This window comes from Apodemus sylvaticus, chromosome 1 (genome assembly GCF_947179515.1).
Source record: "Apodemus sylvaticus chromosome 1, mApoSyl1.1, whole genome shotgun sequence".
NCBI classification, from domain to species: domain Eukaryota; kingdom Metazoa; phylum Chordata; class Mammalia; order Rodentia; family Muridae; genus Apodemus; species Apodemus sylvaticus.
Window position 1 is genome coordinate 171,171,553 of NC_067472.1, and position 18,877 is coordinate 171,190,429.

General features: G+C 51.6%; 4 protein-coding genes across 4 annotated transcripts; all 4 read right to left on the reverse strand.

Moving 5' to 3' along the window:
• Positions 1-681: 681 nt before the first annotated feature.
• Cldnd2 (claudin domain containing 2) lies at positions 682-2,336 on the reverse strand. Its single transcript, XM_052179053.1, has 4 exons — positions 2,061-2,336; positions 1,608-1,748; positions 1,003-1,122; positions 682-757 (listed from the first exon to the last, which is right to left on the reverse strand). Exons 1-4 carry the CDS (start codon positions 2,227-2,229, stop codon positions 684-686), a joined length of 504 nt encoding a protein of 167 aa, XP_052035013.1. The 5' UTR covers positions 2,230-2,336; the 3' UTR covers positions 682-683.
• Positions 2,337-6,483: 4,147 nt separating this feature from the next.
• Positions 6,484-7,624, reverse strand: Nkg7 (natural killer cell granule protein 7). The gene is made up of 4 exons (XM_052164648.1): positions 7,259-7,624; positions 7,035-7,181; positions 6,807-6,941; positions 6,484-6,693 (listed from the first exon to the last, which is right to left on the reverse strand). The coding sequence occupies exons 1-4, from the start codon at positions 7,413-7,415 to the stop codon at positions 6,635-6,637; spliced, it is 498 nt and encodes a 165-aa protein (XP_052020608.1). The 5' UTR covers positions 7,416-7,624; the 3' UTR covers positions 6,484-6,634.
• A 1,070-nt stretch (positions 7,625-8,694) lies between these two features.
• Positions 8,695-14,220, reverse strand: Lim2 (lens intrinsic membrane protein 2). The gene is made up of 4 exons (XM_052179068.1): positions 14,046-14,220; positions 11,079-11,228; positions 9,226-9,360; positions 8,695-9,019 (listed from the first exon to the last, which is right to left on the reverse strand). Exons 1-4 carry the CDS (start codon positions 14,218-14,220, stop codon positions 8,958-8,960), a joined length of 522 nt encoding a protein of 173 aa, XP_052035028.1. The 3' UTR covers positions 8,695-8,957.
• A 1,785-nt stretch (positions 14,221-16,005) lies between these two features.
• On the reverse strand, positions 16,006-16,970 carry C1H19orf84 (chromosome 1 C19orf84 homolog). The gene is made up of 2 exons (XM_052179083.1): positions 16,936-16,970; positions 16,006-16,510 (listed from the first exon to the last, which is right to left on the reverse strand). Exons 1-2 carry the CDS (start codon positions 16,968-16,970, stop codon positions 16,006-16,008), a joined length of 540 nt encoding a protein of 179 aa, XP_052035043.1.
• Between the last annotated feature and the right edge of the window lie 1,907 nt (positions 16,971-18,877).

Here is an 18,877-nt window from a genome sequence, read left to right on the forward strand (position 1 = left end):
GAGGGGGCGTTCCACAGAAGTAGGGGAAAGGGCATTCCTAGGAATGAAGTTTGCCGAGGGCTTGTTTATCCTAATTCTTTGCCCGCAACTCCTGCTGTCCCCAGATCTGCAGCTCACATCTCGGTCCCTCCTTCCCCAGCGCTCCAAGTCCCCATGTCCGTGTTCCCACGCGCACCCTGTGCCTTTTTCCCACGCCCCCAAGACCTCCTTCACTTGATTGCCTCCGCATTCTTTCTGCAGATTGCCTCCTTATCCTTGAGTCCACACTCCCCTCTGATTTATTTTCCTGTGTCCGCTCGTCCCCACCTCCTCCCCTGCGACTACGTACTTTACGACTCTCCCGAGTCCCATAATCTCTCCCCGTGTCCGCGTTCTCTACGAATTCCCTAAGTGCGTTCGTCCCCGCCCCTTCCTCTGCGCCTACGTCCCCTAGGACTGCCCGGTGTCCGCTTGTCTCTGCACCTGCTTCCGCGTCTCCTGCAAATCCCCGGGGCACACACCTCGTTCCAGAGTTCAGGTCTCCGCGCCTACCCTCCCACATTCCTTCTGACCTCCTGAACTCTCTACAAGCCACTTTATCCGTGTCCCTGTCGTCTCCAAGCTTCTTTCTCTACGTTCCGCAGAAAAGCACGCAGGGCCGACGCTAAAAGCCATTCCTTTATTCTGCCCCAGGCAGGCCGCATTCACAGGCACACGGGGAACCCGCTGATGGCTTCGGTGCTCTGCATGATCATGTCGGCAAGCAGAAAGCAGAAGCCTGGCAGGAAGGGAATGCAGAGCCGGGACAGGAAGGTGGGCCAAGGGCGGGATGACCTGGCCTGCCTGGGAACTAGGGATGGGGGCTCCGAGGGCGTCTCCACCGGGCGTGCGTGTGTGTGCGCGGGCGGGGAGGTCCCTGGAAGTCATTGTGGACTTTACTGGGAGAATAGGTGACTGGGAAGTTTCTTGGGAGGGGAGTCCTCTAGAGGGTAGTCTCCGCCCTCTTCCCCTCGTGCTGGTTACCCGCAATAAACGAGAAGGGTAAAGCCAGCCATCCGGAAAAGTAGGACCAAGAAAAGAAGACTTCTGGCTTCCAGGCATTCTTTGATGTGTACACGATCAAGGCAATCAGCATCAGCAACCCTGGGCCACGCCCACCCGTCAGGTGAGCGTGACCAGGGAGGGGCTGCCCCCAAACCTCAGAACTGCCCAAGGTCTCTGACTTATCAGACCACGCCCAGCTTCCCTTTGGCTCCACCTTTGTGGGCTTCTCGCCCCTCCTTTTTTTTTTCGTTTTTTTTTTTTTATTAAAAATAGATTCTTCCCTTATACAATCTATCCCGACCACAGTTTCCTCTCCCTCAACTTCTCCCAGCTTCCCTCATCTCCCCCCTCCCCAAGACCCACTCCTCTTCCTCTTCAGACAAGAGCAGGTCTCCAAGAGAGGACAGTGAAACGGTACAAAACAAGATACAATGAGACAAGGCAAAAAAACCCACTGAGGGTGGGCAAGAGAGCCCAGTAGGAGGAAGAGAGCAGGAGAGTCAGAAACATTTCCACTCCCTTGGTTAGGAATCTGTCAGACACCGCCCCCCCCCCCCCATACACGGGCGTGACTGCCTTCTCACCGCTAAGAAAAAGTAAGACAATGGTGTGCTGGCTACGTAGTGACTCGGCCTCTTGACACTGGATCCTTATCCCCATCCCCAAAGCTACAATACTGAAGGCGGCTGCCAACACCATGCACGCTGCGGTCACTGCCAAGGTGTCTGGAGAGACAGGGTAGCATCAGCTAGACACCTTGCTGCCATGGAAGAGCATTCCTGGGCTCTCCTGGCCACCCTCACCCCACCCCACACACACCATGAGCGTCTAGAGCTCATCTGTCTCCAGTTTGGAAGCGGGTATATGATGAGGTAGGGAGAGGACAGCAAGGCAGGGGTGGGGAGAAAGGGCCTTGAGGGTAGAAGACAGCCGGATCTGAGCCTGGGGGTGGGAGAGGGAAGGGCCATCTGGAGCTGGGGGTAGGGGTGGGCTCTGGAGCGCAGGCGGTCTGGTATGGAGGTAGGTGAAGGTCTCACTCTGGCAGGGGATGTTGGAGCAGTTGCCATGGATACACTCCTGCCAGAGGCCGCTGTGCCCCCCTTGTTGTCGGATCCAGTAGTTGGTGCTAGTGGAGAGTACTGTGAGGACGCTGCTCGAGAGGTTTAGCAAATTGCCTCCAGTCTGAAGGCTCTTCTTCACCCCCATGCCAAGGAGGCAGCTGCCAAGGGCGTCACGTCACGGGGAGGGCTGGCTCACACCTCTCATTGGGAGGAAGCTCTTCCCAGTCAGAAGGCCTCCCTCCCCAAATCACCCCTGCCTGGCAACCTTAAGATCCCCACCACCAGCCACTTGCCTGGGATCCCAGCCTCAAGGAGGCTGAGGCAAGAGGCCAAAAAGCCCAAGGCCAGGCCTGGGCCATATAATGAATGAGTTCTGGGTCAGGCAGACTACAGTGTGAGATGCTATCTCAGTTACAGCAAACAAACCAAAACAATACAAAATAAAACAAGAGCTAGGAATGTAGCTTAGTAGAGTGATTGCCCAGCATGCACAAGGCCCTGGGCACGTTCCCTAGTATAGCAGAGAGCAGTCATGGTGGGGGCATACCTGTCATCCTGGCACTTGGCTAGGGGCAGAAGGATTAGAAGTTCAAGGTCATTTTTCACTTACATAGTGAATTCAAATGCAGTCTGGACTATGTGAGACTCTCTCAAACAAAACAAAACAAAACAAAATGTCCCAGTATCCCCTCACCCCATGCTACTGGCCTCTTCCTCAACTGCCTTGCCTAAGAACTCATGACCCCCTCTGAGAGATTCAGTTCTCCGAGTGTCCCCACCCCCACCCCACCTCAGGCCTAGCAGCTCAGCGATTAACTTCCAGGCATCTCCTTCCTCAGTGAGGAAGGGGACCCGTTGGCTCCTCCCCAACCTCACCCCTACACCATACACACCCCAGAAAATGACTTACAGCCTGGTCCCCTGGGACAGAGAGCCCTCAGGGTGGGGGAAGGGAGGATGATTCTCTGTGAGGCAGCAGAGATTCCAGAACCTTCTCTCCTAGCAGCCTTTTAAAGGGATACCTCCCCCAGAAGCATGTCCGCTTCTGCTCTGTCCTCTGTTCTCGAGTTTGTTTCTGAGACCAGGCCTGGAACTCAGTCTGTAGATCATTCTGTCCTCCATCTCACAAAGACCTGCCGGCCTCTGCCTTCCAAGCGCTGGGGTCAATGGCAGGTGTCACTACACCCATCAGGATTGTTGGTTTGACACAGGTTTATTTAACTCTGTAGCCCACAGTGCGTTCAAACCATCCAGCTGCCCAGGTCTGCCCTTGGACTTCCGACTCTTCTGCCTCTGTCTCCCTGGTCCTGGGATTATAGGCTCGCACCACCATTCCTAACTGTTGCTGTGTACTGCTCTGTTTGGCTTTCAGTCAGAGTCTTACTGTGTAGCCCTCAGCTGGCCTAGAACTCACCATGTAGGCCAGGCCAACCTCAGGCGATCCTCCAGCCTCAGGCTCTCGAGTGCGGGGAGTTCACCGCCAAGTCCAGCTTCTCTTTTAAAATTTTTATTTAAAACTTTTTATTTTTAAAGTAAGTTGAATTTTATCTTTAGAATTTATTTTTATTATTTTTAATCACTTGTAGTGTGTGTGTGGTGTGTGTGGTGTGTGAGTGTGTGTGCTGTGGTATGTGTGGTATGGTGTGTGTGTGTGTGTGTGTGGTGTGGTATATGTGTGTGTATGGTATGTGTGGTGTGGTATGTGTGGTATGGTGTGTGTGTGTGTGTGTGTGTGGTATGGTGTGTGTGTGTGGTATGGTATGTGTGTGTGGTGGGGTGGGGTGTGTAGGTGTGGGGGTGTGTGGGGGAGTGGTGTGTGTGTGTAGGTGGTATGGTGTGTGTGTGTGTGGTATGGTGTGTGTGGTATATGTGTGTATATGGTGTGTGTGGTATGGTATGTATGTGTGTGTAGTATGGTATGTGTGTGGTATGGTGTGGGGATGGGTGGTATGTGTGGTGTATGTGTGTGTGTGGTATGGTGTGTGTGTGAGGTGGGCGGGGGTGTGTGGGTGTGTGTGGGGTGTGTGTGTGGGGGGGGTGTGGTATATGTGTGTATATGGTGTGTGTGGTATGGTATGTATGTGTGTGTGTAGTAGGTATGTGTGTGGTATGGTGTGGGGATGGGTGGTATGTGTGGTGTATGTGTGTGTGTGTGGTATGGTGTGTGTGTGTGGTGGGCAGGGTGTGTGTGGGTGTGTGTGGGGGGGGGTGTGGGGTGTGTGTGTGTAAATGTGCGGAATGGAATCCAGAGGTATTGGATCCCTTGGAACTGACATTCCTTTGGCTTTGAGCCACCCTGTTGCAGGTGCTGGGAACTGAGCTCTTGACTTCTGAGCCTAGCTCAGAGACTCTCTTAACAGAACGACAGCTTGGAAAGCAAGCCAGGGAGGAGACTTGGTTGCTTCTGTCTTCAGTCCTACCATGGGAAAACGAAGCAGGATTGCCTTCAGTGTTGAGCCAGCTTGGTCTGCAGATGCTGCTTCAGGGCAGCTAAGGAGCAGGAGGAGGAGGGGAGCGTCAGAGCTGCGACTGCTGTGTGGCTAAGCTCTTCTGGAAGCCTCTCTTCCCTTAGCCATCATGGTGCTCCCTAAGCTCTCCCGTTCCCAGTCCTCTCTTAGCCATCATGGTGCTCCCTAAGCTCTCCCCGTTCCCAGTCCTCCCTTAGCCATCATGGTGCTCCCTAAGCTCTCCCGTTCCTAGTCCTCTCTTAGCCATCATGGTGCTCCCTAAGCTCTCCCGTTCCCAGTCCTCTTTCTGTGACTTTCTTCTCCCATGAAGGCGGGGCTCCGCCTCCTTCTCCACTCCCCTGGGAAATGCTCATCTCCTCTGGGTGCCAGCACCTGCTTCTCTCCAGGAGAGCCTTCCTCTCCTGAAGGACAGCGACTCTGCCATTTGAGAAATGGCTCCCCACCTGATCCCCAGTCGGAACCTCACCTGCTCCTGGCTCTCCTCCGTGCTCACTCAACCACATGGCCACCACGATCATGGGCTTCCATCAACCTTGGTACAGCTCTGACGGGAGTCTCAGGTGCTTCCCCTGCCTCCTTTGTGCCTCTGACCCCAAGCCCTGTCCCTTCCTAGCTGCTCTCCAGCCCTGCAATGCCACCTCCAGGTCACTGGAGGGCCTGTCCCACACTGGGGGCACTTCTCCCCGCTCACAGTTAGTGCCCGATTGGCCACCATCCTTAGGAGAAAGGATCCTACTTCTTACCTGCTTCTCTGCCATAAATTCCCACCACCCCACACTCCACACACAAATCACCCCCTTCCATACCCTTTCCATGTCTCTGTCTTTAAGCACCTCTGTCTGGATAGTATCATTCCTGTGCTATGTTTATAGCCCGACTACTTGAGGGGCTGGCATAGCAGGACTGCAGTGAATTCAAGGACTGCCTGGGCAGTTAGTGAGACCTTGCCTCAAAAAGTATAAGAGAGTTGAGGATGTAGTAGGTGGTCGAGGGCTTGCCTTATTTGGCAGGAGGCTCTGCATCCCATCCTCTATGCTTAACCAAAAATAACAGTTGCTAAGTGTCATATCTGGTCAAAATGACATGCCTGGGCTTAGTTTGTCTCCCACATCCTCAGGCTGTGGCTGTCATCTGCCTGTGGTGAAGGCTGGTGGTTAGAGCTGGTGGTGTGATGCATATCGACATCCCCAGAGTGGACCAGAGAGAGAGAGAGAGAGAGAGAGAGAGAGAGAGAGAGAGAGAAAGGGAGGGAGAAAGGGAGGGAGAGGAGGGGGAGGGGAGGGGAAGTGGGGGAGGGGGAAATGGAGAGGTGGGGGAGAGGGAGAGAGAGGAGAAGGAGAGGAGAGGGAGAGGGAGAGGAGAGGGAGAGAGGGAGGAGAGGGAGAGGGAGAGAGAGAGAGAAAGAAAGAGACAGAGACAGACAGGCAGACAGGGACAGAGACACAGACACAGAAGGAGAGACAGACATACAGAGGGAGATCTAGTAAAAGAGTGGTCATTTGGCGAAGAAAGGAGAAAGATAGAAATTGAAAGAAAGACACTAACGATGGGAGAGAGACACAGGGAGCTTATGTCTACACAGGGCAGAATATGCTATGGGCAGGCAGGTCTGTGTAGCTCTGACCCTCCCTAGGTTCCCTAGGCTGTCGCCCACCATGGCTCACGTGTGGTTGTCTTAGGTGCTGGGGATGCCACTTGGACCTCATTCAAGCTCAGCAAGTCTCTATAACGGAGCCATAAACCCCGGCCTCTTTTTTAGCTTTGCGCCTTGAGGGCAGGGTCTCACTGTCGCCTTAGAGCCTTGAACTCACCATGTTGCCCAGGCGCCCTTTGAAGTTGTGGTGCTCCTCGCTCCTCCAGTCGCCCGGGTAACTGGGATGAGAAAGAAGCCAGGCTGGCTTTGCGCCTGGGCTGACCCGATCTTGGAACAATTAGATCTCAGCACGTTTTTTTATTGAGTGTGCGAAATAACCAGTGAAGGCGGGGTGGGAGGGACAGAGACAGAATTCCGCCTTCCTTCTGTAGCTCCTGAGAGGACAAGGCTCCAAACATCCTGCTGACCCCGCTGTCCTTGGCTGCTGGTCACAAGGTTTCATACTCAGCCCGACGGGTTCTGCAGTGAGCACCCAGGCTCAGGCAGCCTGGCGTGGAGACAAAGCCGTGGGGAGCGGAGATGAAGTGCTTGCCTGCCCTGCACTGCCCTGCCCCAGCCCCCATCATGGCCCTTCCCCAGGGAGGTGGGCTGAGTTGTCACCTGCAGAGAGGAAGAGGATGAGGGAGACCCAGCCTAGGTAGAAGGACCAGGAGAAGAATGTCTGGACCTGGGGAGATGGGGTCTGGCTCCATCTCGTACTGGTATACACTGCCATGGCCACTAATATGGAGAGAGCTGGGGACAAGAACAAGAGACCACCGAGCTGGCTTGGCCACTGCAGGATTCACCAGCCCAGGTGTCCCAGCGCAGCCCAGATCCCACTCATACCTGCAGCAAAAGCCATGACAGTTGAGACCAGAGGGCCACGGCCGGGAGCAGACAGGGCTGGGATGCAAGACAGAATCAGGAAGCCCATGGACACCAGGGCCCACAGGACAGCCAGGATGCAGAAGCTCTGTGTCACGTGGATATAACCTAACGCAAGACAATGTTTCTGGGTGTCTGTTCTCCACTGGGCAGTCCCACCACCACAGAGCCCATTGCCCCTTTACCTGCTACTTGAACCCCTTGGCTTGTTGGCCAGAGGCCAGAGTGGGCAGAGAAGTTGGGGCCTGTGGCCGCTATCCAGTAGTCGGTGCTCAGAGCAACTAGAGAAGAAGTCAGGCCCAGAGAGGCAGCAAGAAGGGCCAGGGACCGGCAGGGCTCCATGGCCACAGCTCTGGGTTTCCACTTCTTACGGGACAAAAACACAGATGACCCAGACTGTTGGCTTTTAGAAAAAGGAAAAGGCCATGCACCTGGATTCCTCGTCTTCTGAACCAGAGAAGCAGCTAGCAAGCAGGGGCTTTGTCCAGGAGTCCTCTGGAGCCTCAGGCCTGGCTTCTGGTCAGATTCTTCTCACACCCTCCCTTCCTGAGTGGCTTCCCCTCTCCACTCTGATTGGCTCCTCTCCTCCTATGTGGTGGGGGAGGGCCCTGCTGAAGTCTTGACTTGCTGGCTGCTCTGGGGGTATCTACCCTGGTGGTCTAGGTAGTGGTTTAGACTGTTGTCACAGGTTCTGCACAGGTTCTACACAGTTAGAGACAACTGGTTTCCTGGAAGATCTAGGGTGGGGGTAGGACTTGGCGGACCCCAGAAGTAGGAGGTGGGCTGATCATACTAGGGTGTGAATTAACTGAAAGGGGAGATGTGGCTGAGGAAACAGTTGTGTCACACTTTCCTGTGGTTTTTACACTCCTAAACTCTAGCATTAGAGTTTCCAACAGTAAAGGGACAGTGGAGTCCAAGCACCAGTCCCATAGGAAGAAGGACTTGAGTAGGTGGGAACAGAGATTCCACATTCCTAGTCAAAGCTTCTGTCCAGGACAGACAAGATTCCAAAAAGCTTGAAGAGGAGAAGACCTCCCCACATCCTCATCTCACAGACACAGTGAGAAGTCACCACACTTGGGTTGGACCTTCCAGCATAGGCGTCTTAGCACCAAGATGAGGGTGTCTGGGGGAAGTGGAAGCCAAAGTGACACTTCTGGGTCCTCCGCCTCATGCCCTCCAGTAGTGGGCAACACCTCCTCTACAGGCAAGCACAAAATGTTCCCGCTGTCTCTTGGTGTGATGACATAGGTCTGACTCCCCAACACTCAAGAGGTCTGAGGCTGGAGGATCATGAGTTTAAGGCTAGCTTGGGCTACATGAGACCCTGTCCTTGCAAAAAAATAAAATAAAATAAAATAAAATAAAATAGAGGAATAGAGCTGTGTTGCTGTAGTGTAGGTCGGTGAGGAGCAGGCAAGCTTTGTTCATCCTATTGTCCCACACATCCATTTCTAGACATTAAACCATGGCTATCTCCTAGGTAAGGGCCCATTTGTCTTGTTCCCACCCCTGTATAACGGAGGAGTGAGACTAACTCACTGCCTCCCCCACAGCCCGCTTCTCTCCAAACCAGCCCTTTGACGATTCACACTTTGATAGTTTCACATCAGTTTTATTAGATCCCCAAATGTCTCTCTAAAGGAGTTTCCATTTCCTACCGCCCCTCAAGGCAGATGGGGGCTTACATCTTCTCAACTCCCTCCCACTTGACCCTGCTTTTCCTCCCCACACAGGACAGAGGGATCAGGGGCTCCCTATCTAGAATCCAGGACTGAGCCCCCTCATTCCCTCAGGAGCTCGGACTTCCGGCCTCCAGGTCCTCCCCTTCCTCTTCAGTGCCCTCATTGTAACTTCCAGCTGCAAGTTTCGCCCCAGGGCTCAGCGTGGGGTGGATAGGCGCCGGCACTCGTGCATCCGGAAGGCACACATGTAGAAAATTCCTGTGTGGACAGACGTCTCATTGATATCCCAAATCCTCTTGGCCTGCCTTTCCAGCCCAAAAGACTCCTTATTTCCCCCCTCCCTCAAGGTCACCAGACCCCTTAGAGTCTGCCTTCAGAGCTGTGTAGGATACCTTGTCAACTCACCCTCTGAGGTTGCCTGCCGTGCCCCAGGTTTCAACCTTTCCATCCCCCTGCCTCAGTACCTGCGAAGAAGGTCATGAGCAGAGCCACCCAGCCCAGGATGTAAGACCATGAGAAGCGCCAGTCTCCAAAGCGGCGGCCGAGGAAGCTGACGGTGACTCCGGTGTAAATGGCCAAAGCCAACAGGACAAAAAGGGCTGGAGAGAGAGAATGGAGGATGGAGTTGGGCAGGCAGGAGAATTGGAGATAAAGAGGGGAGGTGGATGGGGTGGGGACAGTCGTGAGAGTGAAGGTGATACGGGGTTCAGTGCGGATGGATCCGGGTGGGGACTAGGCTAGGAAGCACAATAAAGCTTTTGAGTTTATTTTCTCTGGATTCTGGTGGAGGGTGGGGGTGGCTACCTCCTTGCAGAGTGCTGAGTTGTAGTGCCTCTTAATTACCCTAAAGAGCTTCTTGGATCTCACTAGAGTTTGTATGAACCAACGGGTGGCTCAGGGTGCCCGGCAGAAACACCCACCAGGGGATGTTTGAATAAACACGCCGAGCTCAGAGTGTCTCTTTCATAGCCAGTGTGGTACAGAGCTCCTTCCTCAGCGCCGTGAGGGACATCATTCTCCACATCACAAAGAGAATGGACTAAATCTCTGAAACTGTAGACCAGCCCCAATGAAATGCTTTATTTCTTAAGAGTTGTTGTGGTCACGGTGTCTCTTCACAGCAATGACTAAGACAGGTTATTAAGATCTTGAGCCTGAGATCGCGGGGCTGCCTCTGGGACAGAAGAAGCTGGGAGTTAGACCCGATCCATGAGCAGTGAGTTCATTTGTGACGGTTATTCTTCTCCGTCAGCTCTACCAGATTTAGAATCACCTAAGAGAACCCCCTCTGTCTCTGTCTCTATCTCTGTCTCCATCTCTATCTCTGTCTCTGTGTGTTTCCAGAGAAGATTTATTTATTGTTTGATTTGTATATATGTGGTGTGTGTGTGTGTGTGTGTGTGTGTGTGTGTGTGGTGTGTGCCAGAGCACTTGTGAGGAGGCCACAAATCTGTAAGAGTTTGTTTTCTCTTTCCAGTCCTTGGGTTCTGGGGACATAAATTCAGTTTCACAGCCTTGACAAGCGCCTTTAGACACTGAACCATCTCACCAGCCTCTCAGGAGCATTTTAACGGGGTACAATATCCACCCTGAATGTGTGGACAACAGTATCTCATGGTCTGGGGTCATGTATAGAAAAAAAGAAGTGAGTTAAATACCAGCTTTCATCTCTCTGTTTCCTGACCGTGGATGCAATGTCACTGCCTGCCACTTGCTTCTGCCACCATGACTTCTTTGTCATGATGGTCTGTGCCCTCAAACTGTAAATCAAATATACCCCACCTTCCTTAAGTTGTTTCTTGTTAAACATCTGGTCACCGCAATGAGAAATGCCAGGGATGTATTTATCACCTGTGCAATGGGATTCTGGCAGGACTTACCGTACGTGTCTCTTCATTTGTTGGTCCTGAGCTGAATGTCTATGAAGAGACTGCCACTGTTAGTGTAGATCTTAAGTTCTGTGGGGTGTTAGATCGTATTAGAGCCCCTGCCTAGAATCCCCCAGTGAGGGGTAGGGGTGTTACTAGTCTTTCTAGTGTATGTAAATTCTTGAGATTTTATTCTCATCACCGGGATAAAAGAGAGAGAGGGAAGAAGGGAGGGAAAGGTGTGATTACCTTTAGTGAGACAGGAAAGAAGGGAGGGAAAGGTGTGATTACCTCTAGTGAAAAGGCAGGGTAAAAGCAAAGAAGAAAGGGAGGCCAGTGGAGCTGGGTCTGGGAGGAGAGAGGAAGTAGGTGGAGAGTGAGGAGAAGTGCTGGTGTGGGGTTGAGGAGCTGGGGAGCTTGGGTGGGGAATGAAGGGTGGGGTCACTCACTGGAGGCAAAAAACATGATGCCAGCGGAGAAGGGCCTGGAGAGGCGGGTGAAGGTGGACTGCTGCGCAAAGGCCAGAACACCCATGATGATGCCCGAGGTGGCACACAGGGCAGACAGGATCATGAACGCCCGGGTGGCATTCCAATATGCTGTGGGGACACAACACAGTCACTCCTGGGCTGCTGCCTGTGGGACCACCCTGCCTTGTTTTGGATTTAATTCACCTCTTCCTTCTTTCGTCCCGGCACACTCATCCTCATCCTCCAGAGCCCCGGCTCTTGAGACCTCTTCCGAGAAGCATCGCTCTGATTGTGACCACTGTCCCCACCCTCTGCTCTGGGTTCAATAAGCCTCATGAGATATTTCCCCACACCGTTGCTCTTGACTACGAGCTCTGCCTTAGAGATCCTTTCTATTCCACTCACTGTCCTTTCCCGTATCTGACAAGTGCTAACCTTTCATTTTAACTATATTTGTGTGTCTGAAAAGACCAGGGCAGAATACTCGGCTCTCTGTTACATCCCCAAGCCCCTGATGGCTGTCTGGCACATGGTAGGTGTTTTGTAACAATTTTGAGACTGGGTCTCTTGTAGCTCAGGTTGTCCTTGAACTAATGATGTAGTTACGATTGACCTTGAATTCCTTACTCCCCTGCCTCTACCTTCCAAGTGCTGGAATTACAGGCTTGAGATCCCACGCTTTCCCTGGTTTGTAACACAGGCTCTCACTGCACAACCCAGGTTTTCCTGAAGGTCTGGGTCCTCCAGCATCTCCTAAGTGCTAGAATTACAAGTGTGCACCATGTCTGCCTCCATCCAGTCCTTACATACAGCTGAACTGCCTGCTAGCATTCCTGGGAGATGGGGTTTGACCCATAGAGTGCTTGAGCTAGGTAGCACTTCATCAGTCTGTTAAGCCGATTGCTGTTGTTTTCGAGAATAAAACTCAATAATTATTAATAAATATATTGTAGAAAATCTTGTGGCATAACATTATATATTATGATATATTAGCTTATCATATGCTGTATTATATGATACATTAAGCAAAACATATTAGTTATTACTAATTTCCCATGCTATGGAGGATATATTATGCAGAATATAGCATATTATTCACTAATATCATATATTCATATCTAATATATACTATATTTCTCCATGTCGCCCCTCTTCCATCATGTGTGCCTATGCCTGTTTATGTGGGTGCATGCATGTATATGTATGTTGAGGCCCAAGGTCAATCTTGTTTCTCAGGAGTTCTCTGCCTTGTTCTTTGAACCACGGTTTCTCACTGGCCTGCAGTTCACCAGGTAGTCTAAGCTGACTGATCAGTGAACCCCAAGGATCTATTTTTCTCTCTGATGCTTCAGGGTTAGAAATTACGTACCTTTTATTTGTTTGTTTGCTTGCTTGCTTGCTTGCTTGCTTGCTTGCTTGCTTCAGTCTCCTGGTTCTGGTCAACTGGCTAGCCTGCCTGCCTGCCCTTCTGCCTGCCTGCCTTCTGCCTGCCTGCTGTCTACGTACATACCTCTGATGGTTTAAATGAGAACAGACCCCGCAGGCTCACATATTTGAATGCTTGTTCTCCAGTTGGCAGAACTGTTTGGGAAGGATTAGAGGTGTGGACTTCTTGGGAGGAGTTGTACCACTGGGGGAGGGCAAAAGTCCATGCCAGGCGCAGTGTCTCTCTCTGCCTCCTACTTGTGGATTATGATGTGATTGCTCAGCTACTGCTGCAGCGCCTCTCCTGCCTGCCTGCTGCCACGCTCGCCGTCATGACGGGCGTGGCCTCTAACACTCTGAAACTGTAAGCAAGCCTCATAAACTCTTTTTTTGGGGGAGGGGTGTTTTGTTTTTTTTTTCGAGACAGGGTTTCTCTGTATAGCTCTGACTGTCCTGGAACTCACTCTGTAGACCAGGCTGGCCTCGAACTCAGAAATCCACCTGTCTCTGCAGAGTTCCAGAAACTCTTTCTTCCAAAGTTGCTTTGGTCATATTTTGTCATAGCAATAGAAGAGTAAGATGCTTCTCAGAATCTATCCATCCATTCATCTTTTCATGCTATCCTATCTATCATCTAGCTTGTCCCACCCTTTCATCTACCATCTATCTGTCTATCTATCTATCTATCTATCTGTCTGTCTGTCTGTCTGTCTATCTATCTATCTATCTATCTATCATCTAGCCACCCATCATCCATCCATCTATTCTATCCATCATCTTTCTATATTATTTACACATCTATTCATCCTGCCCGTTATTTAGTCTATCTTTCTATCCATCAATCTTATCCATCATATTTCTATCCTATTTAATCATCCATCCACTCTATCAGGTATTTATCTATGTATCTATCTATCTATATATGTGTGTCTATGTATCTATCTAGTCACTCACCCATCTACCCATCATCTTTCTATCCTATCTATATTGGTCAATCAATCAATCAATCAATCAATAATTAACCAATCAGTCAACTCTATTCATCTATCCATGGACACATTTATCTGTACTTGCATAGTCTGGAACACAGTAGATAGGAAAGAGTCCTTCATCTGGCATGCAGCCCATTAACAGCCTCTGTGGTCCCTGTCCCTAACACTATTGCCTTGTAGTATTAATTTATTATTTAATTATTTGTATTTTGAAAAATGGGCTATGAAGCCTCAAACTCACAATTCTCGTGCCTCCACATCCAAAGTGCTAAGATGACAGGCATATGCTACCACACCCAGCCTCGCTGCTGCATCTGCCACCTCATTAACCCAACCACAAAACCTTATACCCTGTCCCTGAGGCTAGAAAACAATCCAGAGATTGAACCCTATTGAAATCCTAGGGCCAGGACCCGTGCCTCTCTGAGTTACCATGCTCTCCCTCAGAGTGCCGGGGTGATGGGGGGAGGCAGTGCTCTGGGGAAGGGCTAGACCTTAACACCAGTTAGACCCCAGCCTCAAGGCTCACCGATGCTTTCTGTTTGCAGGAAACACTTGTTACCCAGGCAGTAACGCCACAGGCCCTGGTGTGCGAAGGACCCCGACAGCCGGTACTGCATCCAGTGGTCAGTCGCTGTGGCTACCACCAACAGGATGGTCCCCACCCAGGCACAGAAGAGGCCGCCACCCATGAAGCTGTACATGGTGATCTGTGAAAAAGGGAGAGCTGAGGTTGTAAATGGTTATCCAGGACCTGACAAGAGGGTTGGGATCTGGACCCATGAGTGAAAGGAAGGTTGGGGAATAGACTTACGGGCCTAAAGGAAGAGAGTAGGGGTGGAGACTGGACTCTTGGGTCTGATGGAGGAGGGCATGTACCTGAATACCTGGGTCTGAAGGAGGAAAGCAAGTGCCTGGACCCCTGAATCTGAGGGAGGAAGGCAGGTGTCTGGACCCCTGGTCTGAGGGAGGAGGGCAGGTGCCTGGACCCCTGGTCTGAGGGAGGAGGGTAGGTGCCTGGACCCCTGGTCTGAAGGAGGAGGGCAGGCAGATGCCTGGATTCCTGGGTCTGAGGGAAGAGGGCTAGAAATCTGGATTCTTCATTCCTGACAGGAAGATGTCCATGAGCCTCTATTGGCTCTTGGAGAGGAAGGGTTGGAACTGGGATTCAAGTTCCCCAGGGAGAAGGGTCTGGGAGCCTAGACTTCTCGGGTGGGGGTCTGTAGGTCTCGTGCTGGTACCTACCTGAGTGGCAGAGTCTGTTCTGAGCCCTCCTTCTGCCACAGCCCCTCTGTGGATACTGAGCCGAGCCAGGTTGCTGGCATCTCTGTCTCGTGGTTCCCCCAAATCCCTTAAGCCTCCCCACACAATGGCTGCATGGCCCAGCAGCTTCCAGCAGGCAGAAACACAGTGGCAGCAGAGGCCCCAATGGAATCTGCTGAAGCAGGGGACACAGGGGCCCCATCGACCTCTGTCTGTGACCCTCCCCATCTCCCAGGCCTTATCCCCAGCCCCCACCCTGGGTATCCTGAACCTTGCAGAAAGCAAAGCCCACACAAAGAGGTAAGAGTAGACGCCCTTTTATTGTTCAACCCGGGTTCCCAGCCCGAGGGACAGGAAGCAGCAATGGTGGGGGTAGATACAGGTGTCTAGACATGTCGGGCCAAGGGGTTCTTTGTAGGGTAGAATCAAGGGCTTGTCAGAACTCTGGGCTGGGACGTAGCAGCTACGAGGGCTGAGCAGAGACTTGTTCTTAAGTGAAGGTGACTATGACAGTCGGGGATGCAAAATGAGGACCAGGAAGTGGGGAATGAGCCCAGGTTAGCAATCCACACCAGTCTTAGCACTCGACTGACTGCGAGGAGGACTGGTGTGACTGGTTTTAAAGGAAAACAAGCTGGGACTGACAGGAGGCTTTGTGGACCAGACCTTGAATCCCAGACACTTGGAAGCTGAGACAAGAGAATCACAAGTTCAAGGCCAGCTTGATTACTTGTTGAGACTCTTGATCAAGATAAAAATAAAGAGGACAGAAATTTACTTCAGAGTTTGATGGCACTCGGGAGGCTAGCAATGAAAAAAAAAACAGCAAGTAAACAAACTAGGGATGAGAGTGGGTTTGGACCAAAGGCCAAGAGGTGGGTGGGGAGGTTGGTGAAGATGGGCTGACCGTGGAATGGAGAGAGGAGGAGCTTTGGGGCGATGACTTGGTTGGAAGTGGGGTTAGAGCAGCCTTGAGAGCGGTGAGAATAAACTGGAACAGTTAAGTACCTGGGGTTGGGACGCCGTGAGTTTGGGCACTGGAGTTTTCTTATTTCTAGGGCTGGTTTGGGCTTGACCAGGTGATCTGCAGGAGGCCTTCAGAGGCTGTAGGGTGGGGACTGGGGAGACTGTAGGAACGGTATTTCTCAGGGTACTTCTGAAGTATTAACAACACTGGGCTCTGGGAACATCCCTGGGTGGCCAGGTCCTGGAAGCTCTTCAGGGTCCTAGTAGTCTGTCTCCCAGTCTTCAGACAGTCCTCCAGCTTCCTTCTGCCCATCCTGGGATGGTGGTGTCACTGGTGGGATACTGGGGCCAGCCCCAGGCCCCCCTGCCATGCTCCTCTCCAGCTCTTCAGCTCTTCCAGGGCCCCTTTGTGACCTGGCCCGGCCCCTGCCCCAGCCCCGGGAAGGCCTGCGTCGAACTTCCCAGCCCCCACGGGCCTGGCCTGATCTCCTGGGTGGCCTCCTGACCGAGTCCGGCCAGATGTGGCCTGGCTGGGCAGAGCAGGAGCAAGGGGGTAAGGACTGCTGGAGGTTGTAGGTCCCCAGCAGGGCACTGTGTAGGAGGTAGGACAGTGTGTCTAGGCGGATGGGGACAGTGACAGAGGCCAGTTGCTCGGGGAGCCCCAGGTGGGTTGGGTCTAGCGTGCTCAGGAGTGAGGCTGGCAGGGCTGTGGTGGCCGAAACAGGGCATGACTCTGTCCCAGCTGACGGCAAAGAAAGGTTGTCCCTGGGAAGATAGCAGGGTGGTCAGTACATCGCCCACTGCACAGTACCTTTGCACAGCCTCTGGGAGACACCCCTCCACCCACTGTCTTATTCCCTTCTCTGATTAATCCCAGGACCCAACACTTCCCAGTGTCTAAGGCGTAACTTAGTAATTGATTATTTTACTTATTTGAGACAAGGTCTCATGTAGCCAGGTTCTGTAACTGAGGATGACCTTGAACGTCTGTTCCTTCTACCCCCATATTTGGAAGTATCTTGCACAACAGTCAGCTACCAAAATCCTTGAGAAAATTCCTTGGTCATAACACCTGAATCTGTCTCTTTGTTTTTTAAACGATGCATTCAGTTCAAGACCCTGCTTGCTCTAATAGCCTCCGCCCCCTCTTAGCAAGGCTCTCTTTCCCGGAAGGTCTTTATCCCACTCACCCATGACTCAAAGCCCCATCTTTCAGCTCATCCATCTCCTCAATGGTGTCTGAAGTCTTTTCCAGATCTTTCCGGAACTTTAACAGGAAAGGGAGGGGGCAAAAGGAACAGGGCGGGGCCTGAAAGTAAAGAGGGCAGTTCTGGGGGCGTGGCTAACGGGATGCAAGGCTCTGCCTTTGGGCAGCCCAGAATATCTTCCCACCTAGATGGAAGACAGCGGCAACTCATTTAGATCCAGAGGACGCCAGGATTCTGCAGCTCTCCAACCCCACCTCTTGTCTCTTGGACCTATGGTTCTAGACCAAGGACTTCCCTCCTCAGACTCAGGCGTCCAGTCCCAGTCTTTTTCATTCAGACCCAGGAGTCCTTGCTCTAGCTGTCCTCCTTCAGATCTTCATCTTCCTCGCTTAGATCCAGGGATTCAGACCCAGCCTCCTCTCTCAGACCCAGGCATGTAGATCCCAGCCTCCTCCCACAGACCCAGGGATCTATGCGTAGGCGCTTGCCTCTGTATTTCTCTTGTTGTTCGCAGGGCGTTCTTAAGAATTGCTGTGACTTTTAGACTGGAGAACCTAGGTCATGGTAAACCTAGGCATCCTGGTAAACTTAGGCATTCTATCACATGTGACCTCTAACTTCCTTTTGTGACCTTAAATTTGCCCAGTCTCTTTGCTTCAGTTTCCCCGTTTTAGAAACGGGGCCAATGCCATTGGTTCTGGTGAGACTCGTCATGGTACGTAAGCACTGTCCTTGCTGCTATTGTGGGTCCGGGGTCATTCAGGGTCTGACCGTTAATAAATTTTAAACAAAGAAGAGGCTTTTATTCAGCGACTGGTGCTAGGTTTACATCCAGGACCCCTGAATTCGCAAATACAGCCCAGACACATCAGTCAGGGGATTGTAAAGTCAAGAAACATAAAGTTATATTCCGCTTACCTATACAAAGAAAGTTATCCGGAGCAAAACAAGCGTCTGTTTACAGAAGCAAAAGCAGCAGTTAACCTTATGACCTATTATCTTGCATAAGCATCAGTTTTGTTAAAAATTGTACAAGACCAGGCAATTATGAGAACAACCTTTAACAGCCCTTAACACTGTAGGTCTAATTTCCCTTTAGAGCTCTCTGCAAAGCAAATGCATAATAATTTTCAAACTTTTAAACGTAAAGTAAGCCATCAACTTAACATTAGCCAGCATAATGTCATTAGAGATTTATTCTTATTTTCAATTATGTGTATGCCCGTGTGCGTGTATGCACGTGTAAGTACGGTAACTGCAGAGGCCTGAAGAGGGGGTAGGATTTCCTGATGCTGCAGTTGCAAGGAAACTCAGGTCCTCTGTAAGAGCAGCAAGCGTCCTTAACCATTAAGTCCCTTAGCTGCAGACCCTGCCATCTCCTCACTGCCACTGCACCTTTGCCCTTCTCACTGTTTACTTAAGGGATATTTATTGAAAGTTGGCCATGATGCTACTACCACCATGGTAGCCAGATCAAGAGTTCAAGGTCATCCTCAGCTACATAGGGAATTCCAGGGCTATGATGTTTCAAAAACAAAACACAACTCAAACAACCAGAGTATCTGACGATATTAGGTCAGGCAATGAGGGTACTGAAATAGTTGCTTAGAGAAGGGTGTGTAAGCCAGACACGGTGGCACACGCTGCCTGTAATCCCAGCACTTGGGAGGCAGAGGCAGGTGGATTTCTGAGTTCAAGGCCAGCCTGGTCTACAGAGTGAGTTCCAGGACAGCCAGGGCTACACAGAGAAACCCTGTCCTGAAAAACCAAGAGAGAGAGAGAGAGAGAGAGAGAGAGAGAGAGAGAGAGAGAGAGAGAGAAGGGTATGTAGGAAGGTTCTAGAAGAGCTGAAGGTTGACTGGTCTAGTGGACAAAACAGAGTAGGTCTCTGGTCACAGCAAGCATAGGAATGAGGAGAGAAAAG

What these genes read in the sequence shown, in the direction of transcription:
- Cldnd2 (XM_052179053.1), bottom strand. Translation starts at nt 2,229, where the DNA reads ATGGGGGTGAAGAAGAGCCTTCAGACTGGAGGCAATTTGCTAAACCTC. An exon ending in CTCCAACATCCCCTGCCAGA is followed by an intron (nt 1,749 to 2,060) that starts GTGAGACCTTCA and finishes CTGTCTCTCCAG; the next exon opens with ACACCTTGGCAGTGACCGCA. An exon ending in TGTCTTACTTTTTCTTAGCG is followed by an intron (nt 1,123 to 1,607) that starts GTGAGAAGGCAG and finishes GGCGTGGCCCAG; the next exon opens with GGTTGCTGATGCTGATTGCC.
- Nkg7 (XM_052164648.1), bottom strand. Translation starts at nt 7,415, where the DNA reads ATGGAGCCCTGCCGGTCCCTGGCCCTTCTTGCTGCCTCTCTGGGCCTG. An exon ending in CCAAGGGGTTCAAGTAGCAG is followed by an intron (nt 7,182 to 7,258) that starts GTAAAGGGGCAA and finishes GTCTTGCGTTAG; the next exon opens with GTTATATCCACGTGACACAG. An exon ending in TGTCATGGCTTTTGCTGCAG is followed by an intron (nt 6,942 to 7,034) that starts GTATGAGTGGGA and finishes TCTTGTCCCCAG; the next exon opens with CTCTCTCCATATTAGTGGCC.
- Lim2 (XM_052179068.1), bottom strand. Translation starts at nt 14,220, where the DNA reads ATGTACAGCTTCATGGGTGGCGGCCTCTTCTGTGCCTGGGTGGGGACC. An exon ending in CATCATGTTTTTTGCCTCCA is followed by an intron (nt 9,361 to 11,078) that starts GTGAGTGACCCC and finishes CTCTCTCTCCAG; the next exon opens with CCCTTTTTGTCCTGTTGGCT. An exon ending in GCTCATGACCTTCTTCGCAG is followed by an intron (nt 9,020 to 9,225) that starts GTACTGAGGCAG and finishes CTGTCCACACAG; the next exon opens with GAATTTTCTACATGTGTGCC.
- C1H19orf84 (XM_052179083.1), bottom strand. Translation starts at nt 16,970, where the DNA reads ATGGATGAGCTGAAAGATGGGGCTTTGAGTCATGG. An exon ending in GATGGGGCTTTGAGTCATGG is followed by an intron (nt 16,511 to 16,935) that starts GTGAGTGGGATA and finishes CTATCTTCCCAG; the next exon opens with GGACAACCTTTCTTTGCCGT.